The 25,826-nt window shown below is 39.7% G+C and overlaps 3 protein-coding genes across 3 annotated transcripts; 1 reads left to right on the top strand and 2 right to left on the bottom strand.

Moving 5' to 3' along the window:
• Positions 1–8,702: 8,702 nt before the first annotated feature.
• LOC132199329 (probable tRNA (uracil-O(2)-)-methyltransferase) lies at positions 8,703–10,985 on the bottom strand. The gene is made up of 6 exons (XM_059623963.1): positions 10,870–10,985; positions 10,329–10,791; positions 9,949–10,268; positions 9,658–9,894; positions 9,343–9,594; positions 8,703–9,285 (listed from the first exon to the last, which is right to left on the bottom strand). The coding sequence occupies exons 2-6, from the start codon at positions 10,738–10,740 to the stop codon at positions 8,758–8,760; spliced, it is 1,749 nt and encodes a 582-aa protein (XP_059479946.1). The 5' UTR covers positions 10,741–10,791; positions 10,870–10,985; the 3' UTR covers positions 8,703–8,757.
• A 7-nt stretch (positions 10,986–10,992) lies between these two features.
• On the top strand, positions 10,993–18,685 carry LOC132199327 (mitogen-activated protein kinase-binding protein 1). Its single transcript, XM_059623960.1, has 21 exons — positions 10,993–11,266; positions 12,884–12,975; positions 13,032–13,251; positions 13,894–14,109; positions 14,161–14,343; positions 14,406–14,566; positions 14,623–14,758; positions 14,810–15,010; positions 15,175–15,624; positions 15,682–15,876; positions 15,932–16,179; positions 16,229–16,419; positions 16,483–16,610; positions 16,664–16,956; positions 17,009–17,270; positions 17,334–17,427; positions 17,483–17,670; positions 17,721–17,832; positions 17,891–17,978; positions 18,034–18,122; positions 18,181–18,685. The coding sequence occupies exons 1-21, from the start codon at positions 11,255–11,257 to the stop codon at positions 18,483–18,485; spliced, it is 3,864 nt and encodes a 1,287-aa protein (XP_059479943.1). The 5' UTR covers positions 10,993–11,254; the 3' UTR covers positions 18,486–18,685.
• On the bottom strand, positions 18,682–22,014 carry LOC132199334 (protein obstructor-E-like). The gene is made up of 4 exons (XM_059623972.1): positions 21,727–22,014; positions 19,519–19,746; positions 19,271–19,459; positions 18,682–19,217 (listed from the first exon to the last, which is right to left on the bottom strand). The coding sequence occupies exons 1-4, from the start codon at positions 21,776–21,778 to the stop codon at positions 18,871–18,873; spliced, it is 816 nt and encodes a 271-aa protein (XP_059479955.1). The 5' UTR covers positions 21,779–22,014; the 3' UTR covers positions 18,682–18,870.
• Positions 22,015–25,826: the final 3,812 nt, after the last annotated feature.

Here is a 25,826-nt window from a genome sequence, read left to right as displayed (position 1 = left end):
TTTAATCTCGATACTAGAATGGAACTGCACTCTTTAGCCTGCCAATTTGAGGCAAGCGCTTCCTCCCAGGAAACTTGTCCGCAAACTTTTTGGTCGAGGTATATCAGCTCGAGAGTGTCTTTTAATGTTACATTTTAAAAAGATGATGTCTCCTTTACTTTTTGTGCATTAAAAATGAGCCGCCTCGTCCCTAATGCATAAACTACACCCTGCCTCGTTCAAACAAAATTTGCGTCTCGAAGAAAGTGAGTGTGCTGCCGTCGTATCGCAGATGGCTGGGGGAGATTGTCGTAATAAATTCGAGAATTTTAATACGGAGCCGCAAATTGAGCGTAACAGGAGGGTGAAATAATCGATTGCGGCACATCAGTTGACTGTCAATTACCCCTGAAATCTTACCCCAAAACACGCGGCAGGCGGACAGGTTAATTTTCCTTTCTCCCCGGTGAGTTCAACTTGTGCTCGAAGAGTGAGATACTTTATTTTTATCTCTTGTTAGGCGTGGCATGTTAATTAGTCTTGGCTCGAGCAGATGGATTAACCATGGAATTAGCACCGTCTGGCAGAGATTGAAGAAAATTGTAATGTTAAATACATCGACGTATAACAGATTGAATCAACCATATTTTATAATTAATTATAATCTAGATAATTACACAGGTTTTTATTTTTATTTATATTCAAGTTAAACTGCATTTTAAAAAAAAATCCATTAAACTTGAATGTATAAAGCAAATGCACACAAAGCTTTGCCTACAAATATATGCTTTCTATTCAGCAAAACCTGAATACAAACCAAAATGCGTTTTCATCAATTTTGATATTTGCCATTCACTTAACGCTCGATTGCTTTGCAACTCGTGTTCAAAATTCATCTCGTGGCTGAAACATTTTTGCTATAAAATTTTTAATTTATGCAGAGAACAAAAAAATCCGCACTGCGACAAAATGCAAAGTAATCCTAACAATGACTTTTTTAGATTGCATCAAAGTACTTTAATTAACCAAAAACCGCACCCTTTTGAGAAACAAAACAGATTCAACGCGTCAGTACAAACGAGGCGCACCTTGTAAACAAAAAGGATTGCGCGGAACAAAGAGGCAAACCGTAGCGTTTAATTCGACCGTCGCAACCACAGAATTAGAGCGCAGCTCACGCAGTGTTAATCTGCGGAAAATATTCAGGGAGCCGGCCCGAGTTCTCCAATTCATGGAGTATGAAAAAAATTTCTGCGTAAAAGCTGGTGGTTCTGAATATATACAGTACATACGCTTACTCTCGTCAAGGGTCCATGTACTTTCATAGATAATGCCCGGTTCGAACTGACTATTTTGCGGCTTGGTAACGGCACTCCCGAGGGCTGTCCACTCGCGCCAAACTATATTCTCTTTTGGCTTCTTGGCCTTCTTGGCTGCACACGCTGGCTTTGCCTAATGCCCCGCGAGTCCCATAACAGACCTTCGCACGACCTTGAACTAGCTTGGCCCCGGGATGGTCATTTGCAAAATTAAAAGCCTCAACGCCAGTTTCCTCCACCCTTCAATTTTAAATTAATCTTAAGGATTTAACATTTTTAAATTTAAAATTATTATTATTATCATTATATTATATTTATGTTTACATTTCTCAATCCAAGTTTTACAACTTCATGTATAAAAATCTTCCTTACCTTTTTTTCTCTACCTTTGCATTTGGTAAATTTGTGCTGCTAAAGAAAAGGTCGCTTTGTAGAAAAAGCAGCGGACGTTGTTAAGGTGGGCGAAATTTGGTAAGCAAATAAATTCAGCGCAGGTAAATAGGCCCGCTGTTTGCTCGCTCTCCCTCTCAAGAGGGTGGCATATTGAAAATCAGCGTGTTAGATATATTGGCAGCGGCGGCTCTTTACATTAGCTGAATGGTCTTTTCACGACATTCTTATTATTACGGAGTGGAGCGGTTCGAGAGGCTGTGCGAGGCCGGTTCCTTTTTGCAGGACCAAAACTCCACATGCCAAGCTAGGACGAGATTGCACCGTGAAAAGAGGCAAAAGATTCGCTCTTCACCTTGCCCATTGTGTTCGGCAGGTATTGATCGCACCAATTGCGCGGCCACGCATTTGCACAACCAAGATGGGCACTGTCTTGCCTTGCCACCCACAAAATGCTGCCAACGAACAAGTCACAAAAAATCATATCGTCTGATATTGCCATTTGAAAAAAAATCTTTCATCTTCAAGTGAGCAAAAGTTTGAGAGTTTGAGTTTTGAGTAAATTCTACCTTTTGGCATTATTTTAAATTTTTCTTTTTTTTTAAAGAAATTTTTTTAATTTATTTTGAGAAATAAAAATTGTTTTTAAATAATTTTAAATTTTTTATATAATAAACTTTGTTAAAACCAAATTTAAATTCAATTTTCAGGTGCAAAGAGTAAATGTAGCCAGTCAACTTGCACGTCACGAGCGCAGCCTGGGATGGCGCAGCTCATTCTGCTGGTCTAATAACCATTGAAATTGCACGGAGGCTGCCAGCATGCAGAGCCGTGATTGAATGTTTCCAATAAAAACGTCCAGAGGTGCCAGCGAAAAACCTGGCCGCGTGAGGTGCCGCTGCTTTTGCTCGCTCTGCGCCCCGCCGGTGTGGAAAAAGGGTGGCGGAGATTGTGGTGCAAAAAGAGAGAAAGAAGGGATCGTGGGCCACCGCGTGCGAAAAATCAGAGAACGTGCGCGCTCCAATTTCCTCGCGCGCTCAGCAATGAAAATAAAAATTTTATCTCTTGTTTCTTGGCCGGCAATTTGCAACCTGCTGAGTTGGCTGCCAAACGAACGTCGGGAGCTGCTGCGCAAGGGAGCAGGAACGTGTGGTATAATTTAAATGTAAATTCATTGGCGGGCACATTTAAAGCCGACCTCATCCCGCGCGCGTGTAGTTTTTCTTGTGTGCAAACGCGCTCTTTTTTTCCCTGAAAGCTGCAATTCCGTCGGGGAGACGGATAGATGGAAGGAAAAATGCAAACCCGCAGCGATTTCCCTTCGGAAATTTACAGCCTAGCGCCGGTTTTATTGTCGGTCGGGGCAGTGAAAGGCTTTTTGAATGATTAGCAGAAGTGAGTGAAATTTCCTCGCGAGTTTATTGCACTCTTGTGAATTACTTTTCTGTTTTTATGCCTGATATTCAAATGCATTTCCACCACTGGAGTGCTTCAAAACGATCCGACTGACGCACTTTTATGCCACTGCCGTGCGTCGTTTGAATCAGGAGGATTTCTTCTAACTAGGTTAATTTTATCGTAAAATTTCCTGGTTTGCATTGTGATTTCACAATGCAGGCTCGACTTACAAGAAAATAAATTTTACAACTGCGAAAATAATTTTGAATAAACTGATTGGGTCTAACTTATTAAATTGTATTAACACTCATAAAAATAGAAGCTTTTTTATTATTTTATGCTATTCAAATGTTGCGCAATATAAGAAGGAATATAAAATAAAGCTTAGGCATCAATTCCTTATACTGTAGCTAACTGCAAACTATATTATTTCGATCGTCATTTATGCCCACAAGCGATTCGAGCTATGGGAACTCCGGTGTTTTGTCTCGCCATATCCTGATTTGATTACAGGCCGTTGAACGAGCAGACAGCGGGTGACTCGAATCATTCATTAAGCACTTGGTGCGAAAGGGGACCTCATTAAATTAACTGAGGGCCTTAATTGACCTCAGCGCGTTGACGAATGATCAAATAATTATCGTTGACGGGAAGACTGGCAGCCTTCGGGGCAATCGGCTCTCCATCCAGCTACATTATGCACGACGCTGAGAGTGCGGAACAAAGCGTCGCACTGCATTATTCGTGTGTGCGAATGAGGATTGCGATGGCGCACAACGGAACAACACGGCTCACTCACATTGTTGTTGGCCAATAATTGGTACTTGTGTGCAGAAACAACTAAATGCACATTGCAGCTGAATTACCGACTGTAATGGGATTTAGATGTCGCTTTCCGAGGGGTTCAAAATACGCGTGCTTTATCGTCAAGGAAGCTTGCTGTGGATATAAAATATATTATGTGTGACGTTTTAAGTAAGTGAAAAAAAAATGAAAAACACAAAAAAATTTTGGTAAAAAAATTCTTCAATTAATGAAAGCATTGATATCTTTTTTATCCATTCAATGTTTCATATTATATTAAAAAAGCAAACTTTTCATTTTTAATTTTTATAGCAGATTGTAATCCAGGATTAAAATTTGCGTAGCATTATTCAAGGATATCTAGTAAACTTACTGAAGATTCATTCTTCCAGTGAACAGTGTTGATTGCGACGACGAGGAAGTGTGGCAAAGTCCTAGAAGAGTCGACTGACCACCTAACGTTCAATTAGTGTGGCTACCCTTTCTTGGAATCCGCGTGTACCTGTATCTATGTACAACTTATACTCTTCTGCTGGTCGATTTTTGTGCGAACAACTCCTTTCCTCTTTCACTTCCTGCGTCCGATGGTGCCGTAATCAGAGTTCAGCAAAACAAAAAATCGCCGGCCGGCCGTCGGGCTCATCGAGATGAAACCTAACGAGTAAGTGAACAAACTTTCATAAATCAATTACCGTCCTGACCGTCTCTCGGTCGGTTGATGTGGCTCGACTTGAACTCATCACACTCGGCGGCCGGTAATTTAATTTGCGGTCGAAAGTATGTGCGTGCGACATTTCGCCCTCTCATTTTCCGCTCTGTCGGCCGTGACAAGCAAACTTTCTGAAAGGGTCTCGGCCAAGAGAAAATCTGTTTTGCCAATTAGACGAAATTTGCAATTAGAGCGAAAATTTCTCCAACATACTTGATATGTACTTTTTTTCTCAATTGAGAGGTTAAAAAACTCCGGCTGACGAAGGTTCAGTCAGTCAATCGATATATAGCGACAACGAGAAAAGTTTTCCGAGCTTGTTTTCTTCCGCACACAAAGGCAAACACCGAAAAAGCACGACTGCCGAAGTGATCAGCCCTAAAGCGACGAGCGTTGTATGTTTGCGTTGCTGCAGCGCCCGGGGATCTGCATTGTGATTAATACTGAATTAATAGGGTATATCTCGCGCTCTAATTACAGCAAAGCAAATAAATCACGGCCACGGGTGTAATTACTCTCGGAGCGAGAGTGGCCTCCTCCCCAATCTTGAGTGTTGTGATTTCAATCATGATTTTATCGTGCCGCCGCAGCGCACAAGCAACAGCCCGAGGAGCGCGCGGACGATGCTACTCTCCGCAGCATAATCGCAAAATAAAGAGCAAACTTTGCCTAGCATGTGCCTCTGCAGCCGAAAACTCACAGTCCGACGGTGAAGACTTATGCAAAGTTGCTCGTAGAGAGAGAAAATTATAATGCTTAGTAGGCAAAAAGAGCTCCACACTAATTACACACGCAAAGGACCAATATCGATCCAGTGCAAATAAAGTTTAATGCGAGGAGAAATGTTCGTTTGCGACTTTCCAATGAGAGGAAGGACGTGTAGGGAACACCTCCAACGTTTATTGGAACACCATTTAAAGTTACTAAACATCAATCAGTTTTTGAAATTTTGTATAAAATTTAAAATCTGTTTACTTAAAGGAGATAAACTTTTGAAAAATTATAGCAATTCTGAAATAAGTATTTTTGTGTGAAAAGTGTTACAATATCTTCATTTTTTTCTCCTTTACTTTGAGATTAAAGTAGAAAAGCTTGTCTGAGCCGGAAAAGCACTTTTGCCAGTCCGTGCGCCGTGTGTGTTGCTCCTTATTAGCCTGCATTGCATTTTGAGGCTACTTGCTCTTCTCCCAGCGCATTTATTTTCCCTTCTTTTTGCCCCGCTGGCTGGCTGTCTGGCTGGCTATCAGAATTAAGTAAGCTGTATGCTCGGCAGCTCAAGAAGCAAGTTTAGTTTTGCTCATGCACGGAGAGTTTGTGTTTACTGCGCCAGTTGTGATCCTGCCGCGGATTCCCACATTATACCTCTCTGCAGGAAACACACCTCGAGCAGCTCATTTAAAAGATAGCCGCAGCACACAGAGAGCATCTTCTTCTCCCTCACACATACAGCACTGCCTGCTGGTGAGAGAAGAGCGTGGCGTGTAATTCTGCACTCTCATTCACCCGCTGCCGGCTCATCCGGCAGGCGCCTGGGTTAATAACTTCGTTCCAATGAGCAAATTTAAGGTCTGAGTAATCCAGCAGCGCGGTGCCTGCAATTGAATTTAACGACCTCCTTGAGTGCAGTTGCTCTTGAAAATCGACTCGATCCTCTCAATTCAAGCTAGAGTGTTTTTCTCCTGTGCTATCTCAACTTTGCAATTTGTCAACCAGTAAAGCTTGCGTAACGCCTTATTAAATTTTTGTAAAAATTATTCATACTTTATAATTGAAAAAAAAAACAATAAAACCACTAAAAATAAACTTTATGAATATATTTTAAATTAAAGTTATTTTTGAAGCAATTTTTTTGTTGATTATATTTTTGCGGCACCATTTTTATAGTGAACTTTTTGTGTGACAGAATGTTAAACAATAGTTGGCGAATAAATAAATTTATGAATTGTAAAAGGTAAATTACATTATACCCAAAAACACAACTCAAAACTCAATATATCAAAGGTTCACACATAAGTTCGGCACCGAACATGGATATTTAATATAGTAGGAATAGGCTTCAGGGCTTTAGTACATACTTGTAGTTAATTAAAGACTTGATGAGAATGCAATTACATCAGCTCGTCAGTCAAAATACCTCTAGAGTCACGAATCTTATAACTGAGCATTTAGCATTTCTAAACATTATAAAGAAGAGGCAAGAGAGTGGTGTTGACTTCATCCCATTTTTCTCCTTCCACACACATACACCGTTCTTATTTTTCTCTTTCTCTTGCCACTTTTCACTTTCTCTTTTCCACGCAGAGGCCAAACAGAATATATGCTAATTTTGGGTTTGCATGCTTGAGAAGGTCCTCACGGACCGAGTGCCACGCGCATTACTCGAGCCTGTTTTGCCTGCTGCGTGTCTCCACTTGTGGCCCCGCAAACTTTATCCGTTTGCCTGATGACATTGTTAGTAAAAGCATCGGTGTGTGGTAAAAAGGTAAACGCAGGCGCGCGCGCGCAACTCACAAAAATACACACAAACAGTACGCCTTTTTTCTGCGCTGTTTATTTTGGCTCGATTGGATGCACCTGCACTTGATTAAACGGACCCTTTCCTCCTTTTCTTTAGTTCCGCATAAAAAGTTCACCATTGATTCGATCGCTCGCAGTTTACTCAAACAACAACAGCCAAACCATCAGCCCAACTTCTCAGGAGTAAAAGTACACAAAATAAGAAAAGAAGACGCCACAGGGTATAATGTTTGCCAACTGCGGTAAAATTCAAGGAAAATAAAAGTCCTTGTTCGTTTTTTCACTTTGAATAATATAGCAAGTTGAATTCGAAAGTCTTGATTATGCAACCGGGCCAATTCTAAAGCCGAGCGTGTTGCATAGCTGTTAATGACAATAGTTACTGTATATACATATTATTTTGCCTTTTTTTTATCAAGTCTCTAAAGAACGCGGAGCGATTTGTCACTAGGTTGACCTTTAAAACTTTACTTGGATTAATGGTCTGAGAAAAAGTTAATTTCTTTTACACAGTCATAAATCAAACTTGTATTGCAGTTCGTGGTAATAATTGCTTTCATGTCTTGCATGCACATATCAAAGAAATGACAAGCATGAATATACATGAATAAAATGATTTGCTACAAAGAACCTTTGCATTCCGGATCACCGGGTTCATTTTTTGCTGGCAAACGCGGGCGCTAGAAAACCTCGCCTCAATGAAAATATATTCCGCCACTAATAGCAGGGGCCGCTTTTATCACCTCTGTAGCTAGCGCGCTTTCTGCTCTCCTTCACTCTTATGCATATTTATAGATCAGACAAAATGAAAAATTAATTTAATCAGGACCAAAGTAAGTTAGCTGGGGAGAAGGAGAAAGGGCGAGCGAGTTTTGTGCGCGACGAGAAATGAAATCTAAACACGGAGGAAACACACAAGGAATAATTCATTCTGCAAGTGGCACCGGCACGCAACCCGCTTATTTTTCATGCGCGCATTCCCCGCGCCCCCTCTCGCAACCCATTTATCCTCCCGCGTTATTTCTTTTAACTCCAACAGCGGCAGCAGCGAAATGTAATTATACAAACAAAGGTGCGAGGGACTTGGACATAAATCGCCACGGGACAACCCGAGCCTCACTCGCATGTCACGCCACCCTTTTCAGACCCAAAGATCACGCACCTCTAACTCTCGTGAGCACCGAGGTGCGTTTGCTGACGCTTCCTGCTCGCGCAAACACATGAAATTCAATTATGGGTTGGCCATACCAACCACTAATATTATTCAACAAGTGTATCTCTTTTATTATTTATGGTGAACTAGGAACAAATGATAAGATTATTTAAATTTTTATTAATCATTGTTTTTAATAGAGCGGCATTATTTTAATAATTAAAAATTAATTTTCAATCAAATTTGTAAAACTGTTCAAGCAGCAATAAATCTGTGAATCTGCTATGTTGCAGCTTGAGATCGAAATCAATACCACTATTGCTCTTGATGGTGCACTAAAATGTAAAATTTAAAACAGCACATATTTAAACCATTGTAAAAAGGATCTCATAAAAAACGTAAATGGTAAAAGTGAATAAAAATAACACAACACTGAGCATTAAATTTAAATTTTTAAGGTTAGCTGGGTTGACATTGAGAAATGTTACTTAAACATGCTTAAAACTACAGTCATCGTCTTGCAATGGACAACCATGTGGATGGTTAGAGAAGAACCAGCAAGGCCGATTCTTCCACTTGTTGGTATTTTTTAATTCCAAATTCAGTTTTGGCAACCGAAACTTTATGACCCCTCCCTGTACCTGGAAAATGCTATGGTTGTTCCTGAGGAGAGTTTGCAAACCGCCAAACTCTTTCTTCATCTGGGACTTCATTTCATCGGGCACCAGCTTTGCCGCATCGGCCATACTGAGACCCCCTTCCACTTGCCACTTGCCCTCTTTGACTTTCTCAAACATCTTTTGTGTGACCATTTGAACAACTGACTCGATAAGTTCTTTTGGCAGCTTGGTGCAGTTCCGAACTTTCTCCTCAGCTGGGCGAGGGTTGAATATGGTGCAGGCTTTTGTGCTGTTCACAAATTCCCACAGGAGATCTTTTGAAATGCAAGCAGATTTATTCCTGCCAATCAGACAAGTTCGTTTTGTTGATGGGATGCGAAGTTTGTCTATTTTCATCTAAAATAAATAAAATAAAAAATTATCTTTTGAAACATTATCCCAAAAAATCCTTACATCAAATCCGCAGTTTTCTCCAACAGATGATATATAACCTATGTATTCCGTGTATTGGCTATTAGAGGAGTCTTTTCTTTGATACTTCCCATAAAAATCAAATGGGCAGCATGGCAGTAGGAAAAAGTTACAATTTGGTGAGCTTTGCGCGGCCAAAACAGGAATCCATGGGGTTAATTCATCGGAATGATTTCCAATCAACCAATCAAAATTGGAGTAAATTGTGTCCGGACTGGGAATGACTGTTGAGACCTTTAAAAGTGAAAACGTTATTAATAAGTTTTATATTTTAATAATTTTATCAAAACAATGTACCTCCAGTTTTGTGGTTTCTGGATACACTGCCCAAATTTTTCGACTGCGTAAATCCAAGCCCAAACCACGGCAACCCTCTTCGTTCAAAACATGAACCAGAAGTCCATTTCCGCATCCCAAGTCAACAAACGAAGGCCCGACGTCTCCGGGGTTGCAATTCCACAAACACAAAAGGTAGCTAGCGATGGCCAAGTCTTCGTAGACAAATTTCAAAGGGTCGGTTTGCTCAGTCCAGATCTTTTTAAAAATACATTAAAATACAAAATTTATTATTATAAATGTGTTACTGACCTTTACAAAATATGGCCCAAATTTTAATTTTAATCGATTGTAAGTGGCATTGTACTTGTCAAGATCAACCAGGGTCAGAGAACCTGTTGGAATGGTAGATTTTTCTTTGGGTTTAGCACTTATCCACTTCACAACTCTCGGAAACAGCGTAGTTCGCAGCCAGTTTTCTGACAGGTCCAAGGCCGGTCTTCGAGAGTAGACGAGGAACTTGATTCTCAGTCCTGGACTAAACACCCCTTGAAACTTGTATGGTAGTTTTGTCTGCATTGTGTCTCCATCCTCGAAGAAAGGAACAAAAGTTGCTTCATTATTAGTAAAGTCTAAAAATATTGTTAGATTCATATAAGATATAAGTTTTAATTTTTAATTTTAAATTTTACCAATAAAAATAACGTCTCTGTTGGCTTCGGCAGTCTTTGAGTCAGTCTTTGACAGAAGTTGCCTGACAAGGAAAATAACATTCAGCTCTGGCTGTGGATTTAATTTCCCAGTGTTGAATCCTTCCTTCAATTCATCCTTCTGCCCAAGAAATTCAGACACTAGGGGTGTCAGGTCAGATGACACCCACTCTTTTACAACGCAGTGGCCCACGAAGCGGCTGACGTCCAACCTGCTGCATTTTGGCAGGTGTCCAGAGGAGATAATTTTGCAACCAAACAGGCGGCGATTGACGACGTGCGGATTTGAGAGCCAAACCGAGACACCTTGCCAAAAGTTTTCGGCCGTCAGAGAGTCGTCCAAGGGCTGCTCGTTGCTCTCGACGACCTCGAAGCAGTCGAAAGCTGATGTCATTTCGCAATTTCAGATTTCAGCCCACGCGTCAACGCAGGGAATTCATTGTCACTGTGGGAATAACAAGATGTTAAATAAAAAATTGGCCAATATTCGCACCTGAGCTAGGAGGGGGCAAACATTATTTACCTGCGGTTTATCGTGCAAAAAAGCTTGTTTGTTTCGTTTGTTTACTTTTATCCTCGTGCACGCACAAGCCACGCCCCTTGCCAATCGGAAAGCAGCGCCGCACGTGGCCGCTGGCGTCACTACTCGGCTCGCTCGCTCTCTTTTGTGTGTGGCAATCCCACTTGTTGACATTGAATAAGTTTGTCCATATTTGTCCGTCTCTCGGAAAGAAAGCTGCGCGTTGTCCGCGATCTGCAGCCGTTCGCCAGCATGCCGATTTCGTGACTTTTCCGGCCCTCGAGCGGCGGAAAAGTGCGTCGGACGTCGACGAAGACCGAGAAACGAGCGTGGGAACTTTTCGGACGAGAGCGACTTGGCCCTGTCAGCGAACATGCACCTTTGAAAAATGCAACGGAACGTAAGTGCCGGGGACACCTGTTCGCGCTTCCGGTCCCTTAAGCTCCCCTCGGTCGTCCTAGACAGAAAATTCGTGTCGTGTCCCGTGTCCTTGGGGTAAAAACAAAAATGAAAGTCGTCAGGTCGTGTGGGCCGGAAGGTGGTCGTGTGTGGGCCGAAACCCGTGCAAGGGCCCCCGTCCGTTCCCTGTCAGTTGGCGCCGGGGTGTGCCAGCATCGAGAGGGGCAGCTCGGAAGTTTGGAACCGGAAATTGTTAATTCATTCGACGCACCCTTGTGTGTCAAAACATTCGATTTATCATAATGGTTTGTGTGTTGTTTTTTACCAATCAAGGTTGCAGGGGCGTTTACGCAATTTTTCGCTTTTGTTGTTCGCCACTCTCTGTGCACAATCGTCACCCTCTCCCGGTGCTGAGGTTGGGTTCATTGTTTAGTCGTGTAATTGCTCAGACGGATAATTTGCATGAGCAGCTGCTCAGCCGCACCATTATCCGATTTACCGCCGCCGTATCAACATTTTATGCAATTTTTTAAACAGCTGCATTCAATTCTAATAGATTCTTGTAAACGAATTAGAGGTTGCTTTGCAATTTTACATAATCGCTTATGTGATCGGAATTTGTAGCGATTCTAGATTTTGTTATTTCCATTCGAACGTCGCGATGATCGCTTTGTGTTTGTAGTGTCTGGATAAGTGTTTAAATAGGAAATTACTTATTGGAATAGAAAAATACGCCCACGAGTGACCATAAATGTTTTACAAACGACGCCGTGTGTGTTCTGAGGTATAAAGCTTATTTTACTTATTTGGGCATTTGCTTTGCTTTGATGGACAAATTTTAAAATTTGTAAAATAATTATTTCAAATTTTTTATTAATGTGTTATTATTTAATTTTGTTAAATTTCCTTAATATTATAAAATTAGAACATTCTGCATTGTGTAAGTACTAATCAGCATTGTTCATATCATCAAAGCAATACAAGAAGTTAAGCACTTTTAACTGTAATCTATTCTTCCTTGTTCTTCACTGCATGTAAAATTATTATGAACGCATTGTGAAATAGACACAATATACTTTTAAGGCTGGAATTTCGTTTTTTTTTTCTTTTTGATTTTTCAACTTGACTCGAAAATAAATTTAGTTTTAATCTTTGAAAAAATTTAATTTATTATTTTTGATCTATTTTGAAATTATAACCAATTGAAGAGTTTAAATTTTATCGTTTTTTCCTGCAATCTTTCTCTCTAAAAGCGCTACTAAATTTTTTTTTAAATATCTCTGTTTTATTCTATTTTATCATTATTATTAATTAACAGGCTTACAGGCTATTCCAAAATTTACTGGATCAAAAAGAATTTTTAAGTCAGTAGATTAAGTAGACACCATGGGCACACATGAGGGTTGTAATTTTTTGATTCCATCAAAATATTGAATCGGCAACCTCCAGATTTCCAGTTTAAATTCGAGGCAGTCAGTCGGAACCGGTTCAAATAAGCATCTCGAATCTCAGCCGATTCGTGAATGAAAAGTCTCGATTTCCCCCTTGACAAGCCAACCGTCTTTGTTCTCACGTTTTACCAGTCTTTGAGTCAATTTCTTTTTCCTTTTTGCCGCAGGTAACGTTGGAGAAGGTGATTGGTCTGACAGCCAAAGGCAACGCAGCCCTAGCATGCGACCCAAACAACGACCTGGTTGCCTATCCGGCAGGGTGAGTAGCTCTGCGCTCAGGGAATTTCCCGCTGACTGACCCCTGTTTCCACTCAGGTGCACCGTGGTGCTTTTGAACACGAGGAAGGGCCACCAGAGCCACCTGCTCAACACCTCTCGCAAGACGGTCGTCTGCCTGGCGTACTCGCCAGACGGCAAGTACCTCGTGACCGGAGAATGCGGACACCAGCCAGCCCTGAGGGTATGGGACATGTCCCAGACCACTTACGTGCCGGTGGCTGAGTTGATGGGCCATAAATATGGAGTGAATTGCGCGGTATGGAAAAACTTGTTTCGAGTCGAAACAGTGACAAAATTTATCCTTGGAGCTAACTTGTTTAATTTTTGTCACTGAATCCACCCAAAAAAAATAGGAAACCATTTTAATCAAGTCATATGACAGTCATTAGATCTTAATTATCATTTATTTTTCTCAATCAATAACAAATTTTAAATATTTAAATTTATTGGTTTTGTGCAAATATTTTAACTGTAAAATAATGCTTTTTTTAGTATCTCAATTTAATTGAGACTTCTACCGTTTCGTTTATCTTTTAATGAGGCTGCGGGTTATAAGCAGAATGAAATGATGAATTACCTCCGTTATTATTCTGAAGTTCATTTGCATTGGTAATGAAACCAAACTTTCGCCGCCCAGCTTTTTAATCACCCATTCGTAACGAACTCTTTGAATAATCTTTTGTGCTTAGGCATCACGCAAAATATTTATGGTCACGCTTGATGAAGAAAAAGGCTGGTTTCTTGTTACCCCGCTGTTTAGCATTCTGCTCAGATGTCATCTTCTGTTTTATTTTCTAAGGATGGATATTCTTGTTGAACAGAACGCCCATTCTTAATTTCACGATATCGCGTTCACCGCGCCGAGTTCACTAATGCTAATTTGATCTGCATGTTGCAGGCCTTTTCACCCAACATGCGATACATTGTGTCCGTCGGAACCCAGCATGACATGATCGTCAACGTCTGGGACTGGAAAGTCGGAGTCAAAGTTGCAAGCAATAAAGTCAGTGCCAAAGTTAAAGCTGTAGCGTTTTCCGAAAACGGCAGTTATTTTGTTACTGTGGGCAATAGGAACGTAAAGTTCTGGTACTTGGAGCACTCAAGATTTACAAAAGTACAAAGTTAAGAAATTTTTTGTCAAAAGTTTTACAAATTTTTTGTTTAGTACAAAGAAGCAGTGCCATTGATGGGTCGATCTGCAATTCTGGGAGAACAGAGAAACAACTATTTCAACGACGTTGCGTGCGGGAAAGGCGCCGTTGGTGATTACACGTTTGCCATCACAAAGTCGGGCCTGCTCTGCGAGTTCAACAATAGAAGACTGTTAGACAAGTGGGTGGATTTGAAGGTGAGTGACTCATTTGCAGCCAAATCCAAGGGGGCATTACCTGAAGCCGTATTTGTTTGCAGACTGCTGGCGCACATTGCCTCTCCGTGGGGCAGGACATAATTGTGGTTGGCTGCAACGATGGAATTGTCCGATGTTTTCACCCTCAATCGCTGCAATTTGTTTCAACCCTCCCAAGGCCACACTTCATAGGTGTAGACGTCGCACAAGCCTTGAACATAATGTTTGCTCTTAATCAAAGCAATTTGCATTGAAATGTAACATTAATTGTATTTTCAGGAATGTTGCAAATCAAGCCAAAAATGTCACTTATCCAGACACAATTTCGATCGCATTGGACGAGATAAACAACAAAGTGATCAGCATTTACAGTGACCACAGCATCTACGTCTGGGATGTGAAAGATATCAAGAGGGTAAATAATAATTTTGTTAAAAATGTTTAATCAAAATAATTTTGTAATCAGGTCGGGAAGTCGCATTCTTTTCTATACCATTCCGCCTGTATTTGGGGAGTGGAGATGTACCCAAGTAACGACCACAACTCTGATATGGCAGTGCCGCCAGGCTGTTTCATAACCTGCTCCAGTGACAACAGCATCAGGTTTTGGAATGTTGATTCCAGGAATCAGCCAATCAACCCGGCTTTCAGGAACATTTACAGTGATGTGAGTTGCTTCACATTTTGAACAGTAAAAAAAGGAAACTCGTCTGTATAATTACTTTCACTCTGTCTTGCAATTATATTTTTATAGACATTCTCTTCCTTTTTTGGTTATCCCATCATTACAGTGACACATTTTTGCGGAGATAAAATTCTTCCTTTTTGTAGGAGCTAATCAAAACGATATACATCGACAACACAGTGTCTTCAAAAAGAAAGGCTGACCCAAACAATACCAAGGATTATGATGGTCAAAATGGAGTTCGCTCTGTCCGAGTTAGTCCAGACGGCCAACAGTTGGCCTCTGGAGACAGGGAGGGCAACATCAGAATTTACGATATGATGACGTTTGAAGAAGTCTGTCGAATCGAAGCGCACGATGCAGAGGTTCTATGCCTAGAGTACAGCCCCATAACTACAAAGAAACGGTTTCTTGCCTCAGCATCCAGGGACAGGCTGATACATGTTTTTAATGCGGACGACAATTATTCATTTTTGCAAACCTTGGATGATCACAGTTCTTCCATTACTGCTGTTAAATTTTTGTGCCAAGGTAGCAGACTGTGGTTAGCATCATGTGGAGCTGACAAAACAATAATTTTCAGGCACCTTCAGCCGGTAAATTCACAGTATTATATGTTTTATGGATTTTTTATTTCATATTTTATTTTGTAGGGAAATCCAGCAATATTTGTGAGAGATCACATAATTGTTGGAAAAACAACCCTTTACGACATGGAAGTCAATTTACGAGACAGGCAGGTGGTGACTGCCTGTCAGGATAGAAATATTAGGGTGTTTGACGTTTCTACTGGAAAGCTCAGCAAATCCTACAAAGGCTCTTATGCAGAAGAAGGTTCTTTAATAAAGGTAAAACTTGCACATCCTCAGCAAAAATCATTTTTAAAAATGTTGATTCGTGAAGGTTGTGGTGGACCACTCTGGCAAATACCTTGCTTCAAGCTGCACCGACAAAACACTGTGTCTAATTGATTACAACTCTGGAGATTGTATTTCCACCATGCTGGGCCATTCAGAATTGGTCACCGGGCTCAAATTCACTGAAGACGGCAAATACTTAATCTCAGCTTCTGGAGACAGCTGCCTTTTTGTGTGGAAACTACCTCAGTTCATGGCAACTCAGCCAGAATATCATCCACCACCTAAAGAGGAGTAAGAAAAATTTCTAGTTTTAATTGCCTTTTATAGTTTTTGTTTCAAGGTACAATATGGGTCAACTGTTAGGACAACTGCCACCATGGGCTGCCAAGCAGTCAAGAATTGAATTCATGTCTCTGACCAACTCGAACTCGAAGCAGATTGAAATGCCCAAAGGACGCTGGGCGCAAAAACTGGATACCTCCAGCACAGGATTGAGAAGCGTCAACAGTTTTAATAGTGTTATTCCGAAAGGTATTCTAGACAATAAGGCCGTAGTTTTCAGTTGTAGTATTAGACCGTTTAATTTTTTAACAGTAACTGTTGGAAGTGATGATGGTAATGCTGTGGTTTTGATAGCAGGTAATGAGGATACACAAAGCATGCCTGCTGAGTATCACTCTTTGGGCTCAGATCCGCCAAAGCACGATATTGGTACTTACGAGGTTTGTTCAAGACATCTGATAATATTTTGTTACTAATTATTGAATTGATGAAGGCGGGTGTGGATGGAGATGTAGAGGACTGCTCTGATGGTGAGCCTCAACACTCAAAAGGCAAAGGGTTAGTTTACTATCCAAACCAAGAGGACAGCAACAGCGAATACACGATCAGGTCTATGGATGTAAATGAGTTAATCATGGAGAGAAAACTTCAGACTGACTATTCTGCCACCGACTCGCCCAGCAATTCAAAATTCGGAAGCCCCGACAGCGACATGGATGACGGGGCCTCCACTCCAAGCACCAATGAACCTGCAGACAAAAATTTCCCTTCGCTGTTATCGGGAAGGTCAGTAATTTTGTCTTACATTGACTCAAGGATTTAACCCTTTTTTCTCCAGTACGGAAAGCCTTGACAAAACTGATTATGAAGATCGATTTGTCAAATCAAACTTTGAATCATTAGTCGGTCCAGATGGACAAAGTGTAGACAAATGGGGTGCAGGGAACAGTTTGTCCTCACAGTTCCTCACAAAGTTCAACAATGCAAGGAACTCGGCCTTAATTTCGGCTGCTAGGCAAACTAAAGAAGAACTCAACAGTGCCAGAAAAAGAGAAGAGCTTCAAAAAAGGATTGAGGCAACAAGACAGAAGCTTCAAAGTGTAATAACAATTTGATAAATATTCAATCATGATATATCTATATAATTTGTTCATGATTTACAGGTTGGCTTCCGAGCTCCACTCACTAATTCACAAAGCTCAATGGATTTGAGACGGATAGGAGATAATACTAGGTTTATTTCAAGTTTATCTAGAGGTGCGTGCATTAGACTGAATAAATTTTAATTTACAATGAACTATATAATTTTTAGCTAAACCAAGCAAAGAAGAAAACAGTGGAGGAGGAAGCGGAGGTTTACGACGTGCCATTTCTTTGAGCAACCTGAATGCACCTATCAAGCCAGCAGAAAAGAATTCACCAAAAGGTGCTTTGGCACCTGATTATGGTCCTCTGATGGACAAACTCTCCCACTGCACATCATATGAAGTTCTATACCAGGTAAATAAATTTTTCAAATTCAAATGTTCCTTTAAATTTTGTGATTTTAGGTTGATGACCGACCTGTTCCTCCAGCACGCAGAAACTCCGTAAGCTCCCTGAACAAATCAAAGTCTTTATCTTCCAGTCGTAGAAATTTCAAGAAGTTATCGGCTTCCACAGGTAATATTTACAAAAAAAAAATTTGTAATTTATTTTGTTAAAAATTGTAAAATTCTAGATAACATTGCTCATATCGGAGATGGGGGTGATTATTCTAGCTCTGAGGAAGCCGTCAAACACGCAAGAAAATTGCCAAGCAGGGAATTGTGAGTGCTGAAATAAAAATTGCATTTATAAATAAAAAATTTATATTTTTGTCAGGAATTCTGCCTCCCCACTTTCATCAAGAAGTGAAGGATTATCTGACCGGAGGCCTAATAGTCCCGCCACATCAGTCACCTCTGATAACAGTGAGATAATTAATAGATGCTGTAGCTATTTTTCTTATAATATTTCTTGATCTTGCAGTCACCAAAGAATTGTGCCTAAAAACTGTTGATCTGCTGGAGCAGAGCGCCGAGGCATTGGTCCAGCTGCACAAACGCATCTTGGCAGAAGTTGGACCAAGCAATGGCAAAGACCTTTTGCAAACCTTGAGTGCTGCTGCCGCTCAAACCCAAAAGAAGCTGCAAGCTGTAACCTCTGGAGCTGGTGGTCCCCCTGCAGAGGTTGCGCCGGCCCCTATGCAGGGTGACATGGTGCTCATCATGCAGCAGTACAGTGATATGCTTGTCTCGATGGTCCAGCAGCAGATATCCAGCAACCCACCGTAACATTCCAATTTTAAATTTTTATTCCCATCAAAATTTGTAATCGTTGCATATATTATGAAATTTATTTACACACATCTTATTGATTAACAAAATATACTTACTTTTAAGCTCACTTATACAGTACAATACAAGTCTTTTGCATTTCTTTGTGCCTTTCCTTAAGGTTTTAAGTGGTACAATAAGACAAAACTAAAAATCAGGGTGTCTAAACATTTTTATTAATTACAAACCTGCTTTCTATACATGAGATTTCAATTTCTGCACCTAGAATTTCTCAATCAATGGCCTCTCGTGGCAATACTACACCCACTATCTTCACAAGGCAAGTTTAGCTTATTAAAATAAAATAACGTTATTTAAACTTAAGCTTAAAATGAACGGTAAATCAGTTGCGTGGCCTATTATTATTATTATTGTTGTTGTTGTTGCTTGGCCTGGCTTGCTGAGGTTGTCTGGCCTGCTGAGGTCGGGGTGCAGGAACATTTTCCTCTTCTTCCTCCAGGCTCTGTCCGCCTCTCTGCGGGGTGTCGTCGTCTTCATCAACGAAAGGTGCAGGGGTAGGAGGAGCCTCGCAATCTTCAGTCGGGGGAGCAATACAGCGGAGGGTTCGCCTGTCGAAGACCAATTGGGCAGGGCACCTCTGCAGACGGGGGTAGCCACCCTGGCACTGCCAGTACCTGTTGCACGACTTTCCAAGAGGAACATTTCCATTGGGGTCTTCATTACAGAGGGCTAAAATGGCGTTGGATTCAGTCGGATTCCTAAATTTATTTTTTCAATCTTACGGTGCTTCTGGCAGCCCTCGACATTGTCGGGCCAGTCGCAAGAGTGGGCCTGTTCACTGTAAAGCAGACCTCCAATGCAGAGCTGTTCGGTGGAAGTTCCGTTCCAGCATGTCCAGTAGCGAGTGCAGGAAGTTTCATGTCCGAAGATGCCGTAGAGCCAATCGCAGTGCTCAGTGGAAATGGGAGAATCTAATTGATTTTAATTTTTTTTATAAACTTCTTCAATTTTTAAGTAAAATGTATCTTACTGGCAAGCTGTTTGCCTTCGCAGTAGTTTCCCCTCCAAGGGTAGTCGCAGCCCTCGGTGACACCGCGGTTTTTGCCGGCGTAGACGAGGCCGTTGGGACAGTCAAAAAGCTCAGGTTGACCTCCAACACATTCCCAGTATCTGTCGCAGTATGTCTCGTCTGGGACGACGCGACCCTTTACTTGGCAAGGGTCCAGTTGACCTTTACGGGTGGCCTGTTGCGCCAAACCTTGAAAAGAAAATATTCCGTGAGAAAATATTTTAGTTTCTCCGTTTGTGTCGAAATCAGGTTGGAACGCATTATGAATGGAGACGGCAGTATTGTTTAATTTTTACATAATACCCTAGGGTTCATGAACTAGGAAGCGGGTCAAAGGTGTGTTACAGCAGAAATATTAATTATAGGGAACTCTATCCATGGGTTCTTTTGTGTTACGCAACCAGACGACGCAAATCCGTCTATTATATCCTCCTGCCTAATGATGATACATTTTAAATCAGCATCAATTGCCTGCCATGCTTATTAATTATTTAAGACACTTTGGTGCCTAGCCGTTTTGGAGGAAATTTCAGAGTCGAAATGATTTCACCTTTTAGAAAGTTTTTTATTGACAAGAATTAATATTAATCTTTGTTAACAACTTGCGGGGCGGCAGGGAAAGTCGTGCAGAGATGATTTGTTTTCCCAGATTTATAATTATTGCTGGCATCGAATTAAAAATTGTGCCTTCCAGGGGTATTTTTGTTCAAAGATTTTGTTCCTTCTATAAGTATAGTTAGATAGCTAAGAAATATAGATAGTACTTTCTGGAAAAACCAACGCCCTTGCTTAAAACAGGCCGTTCGTCATGTGATATTAAGAGAACGACACACTAGAGCACTTTTATAATAATTGCTTTCACGTTTCACTGCGCTAACCAACCGGCATTCGACATCAATTTTCTTTTGCTGGTCAACGTAATGAAGTGCAATTTAAAACGACCTTAGCGTATATCCATTATGTTTGCATTTTTAAGCACAGAAATTTAAATTAAATTCAAGCATAATTAAATTACTCAAATTAGAGTAAAAAAAATATTTTCCTTCTCACGTGATATGAAAATTGAACAAAAAGATCACCTAAATTTTCTTGCTTTTTCCCACAGCAAAAATCGTGTCAATGTCCTTCAGTTTCAATCTTTCTACAGTGTGAAAAAACAGCGTGCGTATAACTCATTCTTCTCATTGTCTGCCTGATTACATTTAAAACGGGGCAGACGAGTTTTTGCGATTATAATTAATGCACATATCACCAACTGCTAAGGTTGCATTCATTAAAGAAATAAGGATCACATTTCAAAATCAGTCGCTTGGGGCAGGCGGCAGGCGTTATTGCACAACACTAATCTCATTAGAATAACCTTTTGGGCGGCTGCAAATATATTAATTCTCACTATTTTTCTTTGACCCATTAAAACCGTCATATTTTTTTGCCTAAGAGTTTCTACGCCTTTGACGAAACGATGAAAGTGGTCTCAAAAGAAAAAATAATATGTTATTTGAGCCAACGTTTGTTTCACACGAATAACCTGGCCACAACAGGTATTATATTCCAAGCACACTCAAGCCCTTTCGTTGTTGGAATATTAATTAATCAGGCAAGTATTGTTCAATGGCAATTCTGTTCTGCGCCTTTTGCGGTATTGGGTATATATTGTTTGTCTGAAGCGAAACCAAAGGCGTTCACTGAATTAACTCCCTAACGCATGGTGTGTGACATTTTAAATCTTTTATCTTTCAACTAATAGATTTTTCTGACGCCAAGAGATAAGGAAAATCATTTTGAATAAACACATGGATATAATTTTTAAAATTCAAATATAAACCCCTTGAATGCCAAGACGTTCCCTTAAAATTGCAAATGGTTACTATAAAACTTATAAATATTATAATAGCTAGTATGTTATAATACATTAATTAAATTAATATTTTGCGTTAATATCTAATTTATATCAATAAGAAATGTTCTGCAACCTAAATTTTAGTCGTTCATTTAAATTTAAAAAAAAAATGATTCCTTTAAAGAAGGCGTAAAAGTATCAATATCATTAATAATATTAGTAACCTGAAAAAATTATAACCATGGGTATTTATAATTTAATTATGAGTAAATACAGTGGATTAATCTGTAATAAAATAATGTTTGAAGAAATATTAATCTGCCACTTACCGGCAGCAACGAAGCAAGAGAGAAAGATGAGGACATTCGATGTGGACCTCATGGTGGCTCAGGAGCGACTGTAGACACCACGGAAGAAAGTTGAGCTCCACCTGAGGCCCCTGAGTGTGTGTAGGAGAGAGTTGCCCTCGCGCCGTTGGTGTGGCGAGCGCCAGGCGCTCTTCTCCTTGTGTTTCCACCGCTCATCGACATCTCTAGCCCAGCAAAGCGATCGGCTCTTTGTGCAAGGTGCTTCTCGCAAATGAGGTGTCCCATTCAGCAAGATCGGCGAGTCTGCAACTCATCGTTTTGCATAAATTACCAAGCGGTTGCGGGCGAGAGACGAGACGCGGAAATGTCAAACTTAATTTCGCTTGTGCGTGTTTGCAGCGCGTTGGGCAACCCATAAATCAAGGCAATTGTTGCCAAAGTGTATAAAGTAAACTTAGACGAAAAAAATATGCGTGTTTTATCAATGCAATTACTTTATTATTCGCAACAGTTAAAGCTGTGTTAATGCAAGGATTATTATTATTCCTTTTAAAATTAATTAATGTATATTTATTTTATTTATGAACGAACATTTTGATTTAAAAATAATGATCCATAAAAAGCCACTTAATTTTATGGCTATTTAAAAAGCATTCTGCAATTTTAAACTCTTTGTGAGCAGAAGTTTTAGTTTATTCAAAAATAAATTTTAATAAAATTAAATATTGTTGAAAATATAACATAATTTTATATAATAAATCTTGATTTATTAAGTTAAAATAATTTTTAACAATGTGGAGAAAATTTTTGATCTAATTATTTACAAATCTCTAACCTGTTTCTTGTGATGATCACCAGTTTGTTTTTGTCGGTAGCAATTTTTGCGCGAAAGTCGCGCGAGTGTGCCAAGTAGAGGCAAGTATAAAAAGTAAGTAGTTCAGAGAAGGTGATTCGTAAATTACGTTCATCCACCCCATGCCGTCTCTCTTGTTGAAATTTGAGTGAAAGAAAGCAACAGAGGAACGAAAGAAGAAGCGCGATGCTCGACCGCCGCTTTCTTTGCTTGCAGAGCAGAGAGCATCGATTTGTGCTTCAAAAATAATCCACGCCGGCTGCCTTCTTGTCATCTGCAAGGCGCTCAAGTCTATCGCTGCTTTTACTTTAGTTTGCGCGCTGCGATTAGAGAAATGCAAGCTCAAGCGTAAATTCCAATGTTTGGTGAAATTTGTAATTCTGGAAAGAAAATAAAAGGTCATTCATAACCTTATCATTTCTAATTTCAATAGCAAAAATGTCATTTTTAAATAACATTTCTCCTTAAACATTTTAAACACTTATAAATTACCAAAAGTTAAAAAGAAATGTTTTTTATCAAGTGCGAGTGCGTCAAGTTCGCGGATCAAATAACACAGTCCGACTGGTTTTGATTGCAACTCAAAAGCTTTCTGATTTGGTAAAAGAAGTTGTACGCTTAACAGTGACACCAATCCAAATTAAATTTTAGCTCCTGCTATTGTCACTGTTTATCTTTCTAGTTTTCACGATTTTTGAGCAAAGCTTGAAGTTCAAAATATTAAAATCATCTTTTTGAAGAACTCAGTACAACTATAAATTTTTAATTTAATTTTCATAAATTAATAACACGATTCTTATATAGCATGTGAAAAGATGAAATATAATTTAGAATTCTGTGTAGAGGAATTCATTTCTTTTTTTTATGACACCACTTTATTTTACAATTAAGCACATCATTATTTTCAGAAGTAACATATTATTTGAATGTGTAGCTGTTATTTGCGCTATAAAAGTTTTTATTGAAGCCATATAATATAATCAACGCGTGGCTGTTAGATGGACGGAAGAACTAAAAAGGGCACGATGCATTGATTACAGAAGAACTCTGTGAAAACCTCTTGAACCAAACGGGTGTGATTACGCTGCTTGAGTAATTAATTAAGTTTCAAAAGGAGGCTGCATGCTGGAGTCGTGTGTGCGCGCGGACGGAGAAAGTGCCGCGCGCGGCACATACCCAGCAGCTACTGAGCTTATATTTGTAAGTACTTTGGCGTTCCGTGCATAAAAACACAGAATTACACACACAAGACAAGGTGCGCGAACTTTAATGAGAGGCATTAAAATGCCGTACGCGAGAAAATGCGCCGAGAGCACTTATAGTTTGCCAATCGGCGAGATATGTAAATTTATATATTTGTCCAAGAAAAGAGGAAGAAAGATGGTCCTCTCTCGCGCGCTGAGTACTTTTTAGGGGCCGAACTTCGTTTCCTGGCTGCTGCTTCTTTTTAATCCCAACAGTTTTATTACCATTCAGAGAAAGTGATGGCGCGCCTTTTGAGGTTTTCAAGAGAACCAGTCCAACTGACTGCGCGAGATCAAAGGTTAAACCCACCCGTTGCGTCACCGCGAGTGTCTTTCTTCTCCGACAGCACACAGAGAAAGGTCCACAGGCTTATTTGAATATTTTTTACCGTGTGAGTTGGATTAATACTTTCCTATACCGCTCCGTAAATTATGCCATAAATTGGTTGGTAATGGCTTCTTTAAGAGTGGCGAAAAATAATTGCTCCTGTCCAAAAGGTTCTTCTTCTTCCTAAACTTTTTTATGCACTTTCCAAAATTTAAAAGTCGACTTTTCACATCAAATGAATGAATTTTCGCAGGTTTATGGATATTTTAATGGCTATATCTCATATACATACTTGCGTCAGTTGTTCTCACTTTTCTCACGAAACAAATCCATTCTATAGGAGAGTATGCTTATTTGATGAAATAGCTGTAGGTTGGTTTTGTAATTCATGAGCACACCTCCGTAATGCGATTCTGAGGGAAATTGCTTTGGTACATAGAGGAGTTTTCATATGGTGGTGTTTAGTTTCCAGGTGATTGTTCACCATACCCCAGAATCTTATGTGACAAAAGGCATATTAAATTTAGAAAATATGATTGATGACTAAAAATAATTTAATTAATAAATTGTTTTCAAAACGTTAATAAAATTGTCCTAAAAATAAGGGCGATTAATTAAATTCTGTAAATAAGGCGAAATGATATAAATAAAGTTCTTGAACTTCTTTTTGAATCACAAGACTGAAATAGCATCATGAGTCTAACTCCATTAGTCTTTTTGCGGGTTATTTCTGTGCAGCTTATATACTTATAAATTGGAAGAAACACTAGAATAAGGCGCTGACACTTTATTCTAAAATTATAACCTCACGTGTGTAGTGTGCATGCGGTGCCAGGGCGTGCTTCTTGTATGGGTTCATAGCAGTGAAAGTTCAATAGCACGTACTCGTGCAGCTCTTTAATCTGAAAAATGCTATTCGCTCTCACAGCAGGAAAACGTCGGCGGATACGAATTATTTAATGAAGATGGATTGCACAAATGTGTGTGCTCCTTTTCCTGTTGCCAAATCTTATTCGCAACTCCATTTAAATTTTACCTAATTTGCTCTGGTTTCTTAAAAATTTATAAATAGAATTTCTTTTATGTTCTAAAATCAAATTCAGAGTTGTATTGCACTGACATAAAATATATTATTATAATATGAAATTAAATAAGCATATGCCCAGCGTTACTTTTTTACTAACAAAAGAAAAAGGGAAGGAATAAAGATTTGACCCAGATTTGGGTCATTAGACTTTTCATTACTATAGAAAGATTTAAATGAGAAAAAACGTTTTTTAATATCAATTTATTCAAATAAAAACATATAAATTGTTTTTTCTTTTATAACGTGCTTTTGTAATATAAATCAAATAACAATTTTTTTTTAATATTCAAAAGCATACCGTGAGAAGTGAGATAGGCCGATATTTTTATCTTAGTAATTCACATAGTATTGAAAAGTAAGAGCTGCGAGATAATTTTTTTAATTATCTACTATTTTATAAAATTAACTCACTCTCACGTCAGTAACAGCTAAAAATTATTCTCATATAAAAAATAATTCTAAAAATATTAAAAATCAAACGGTGTGCTTTTCCTTTTTAACTCCTGGCCGATGGGGAATGCAACCTGTAAATGAGCGGTGCACTGCGAATTGCCTACCTATCGAAATCTGCAGGGGCGCGGAGACCTGGCGCACGGGCAAATCGAAGGA

The sequence above is a fragment of the Neocloeon triangulifer genome, unplaced genomic scaffold, assembly GCF_031216515.1.
Source record: "Neocloeon triangulifer isolate White Clay Creek 2 clone unplaced genomic scaffold, ASM3121651v1 ptg000014l, whole genome shotgun sequence".
NCBI lineage: Eukaryota > Metazoa > Arthropoda > Insecta > Ephemeroptera > Baetidae > Neocloeon > Neocloeon triangulifer.
Note: the sequence above shows the minus strand (reverse complement) of the source record. Positions and strands in the feature narration are given on the sequence as shown.

What these genes read in the sequence shown, in the direction of transcription:
- LOC132199329 (XM_059623963.1), bottom strand. Translation starts at nt 10,740, where the DNA reads ATGACATCAGCTTTCGACTGCTTCGAGGTCGTCGAGAGCAACGAGCAG. An exon ending in TTGGGCCATATTTTGTAAAG is followed by an intron (nt 9,895 to 9,948) that starts GTCAGTAACACA and finishes ATTTTTAAAAAG; the next exon opens with ATCTGGACTGAGCAAACCGA. An exon ending in GAGAAAACTGCGGATTTGAT is followed by an intron (nt 9,286 to 9,342) that starts GTAAGGATTTTT and finishes TATTTATTTTAG; the next exon opens with ATGAAAATAGACAAACTTCG.
- LOC132199327 (XM_059623960.1), top strand. An exon ending in AGCACTCAAGATTTACAAAA is followed by an intron (nt 14,110 to 14,160) that starts GTACAAAGTTAA and finishes TTTTTTGTTTAG; the next exon opens with TACAAAGAAGCAGTGCCATT. An exon ending in CCTTCGCTGTTATCGGGAAG is followed by an intron (nt 16,957 to 17,008) that starts GTCAGTAATTTT and finishes TTTTTTCTCCAG; the next exon opens with TACGGAAAGCCTTGACAAAA.
- LOC132199334 (XM_059623972.1), bottom strand. Translation starts at nt 21,778, where the DNA reads ATGAGGTCCACATCGAATGTCCTCATCTTTCTCTCTTGCTTCGTTGCT. An exon ending in CTCTTGCTTCGTTGCTGCCG is followed by an intron (nt 19,747 to 21,726) that starts GTAAGTGGCAGA and finishes TTTCTTTTCAAG; the next exon opens with GTTTGGCGCAACAGGCCACC. An exon ending in CGAAGGCAAACAGCTTGCCA is followed by an intron (nt 19,460 to 19,518) that starts GTAAGATACATT and finishes AAAATCAATTAG; the next exon opens with ATTCTCCCATTTCCACTGAG.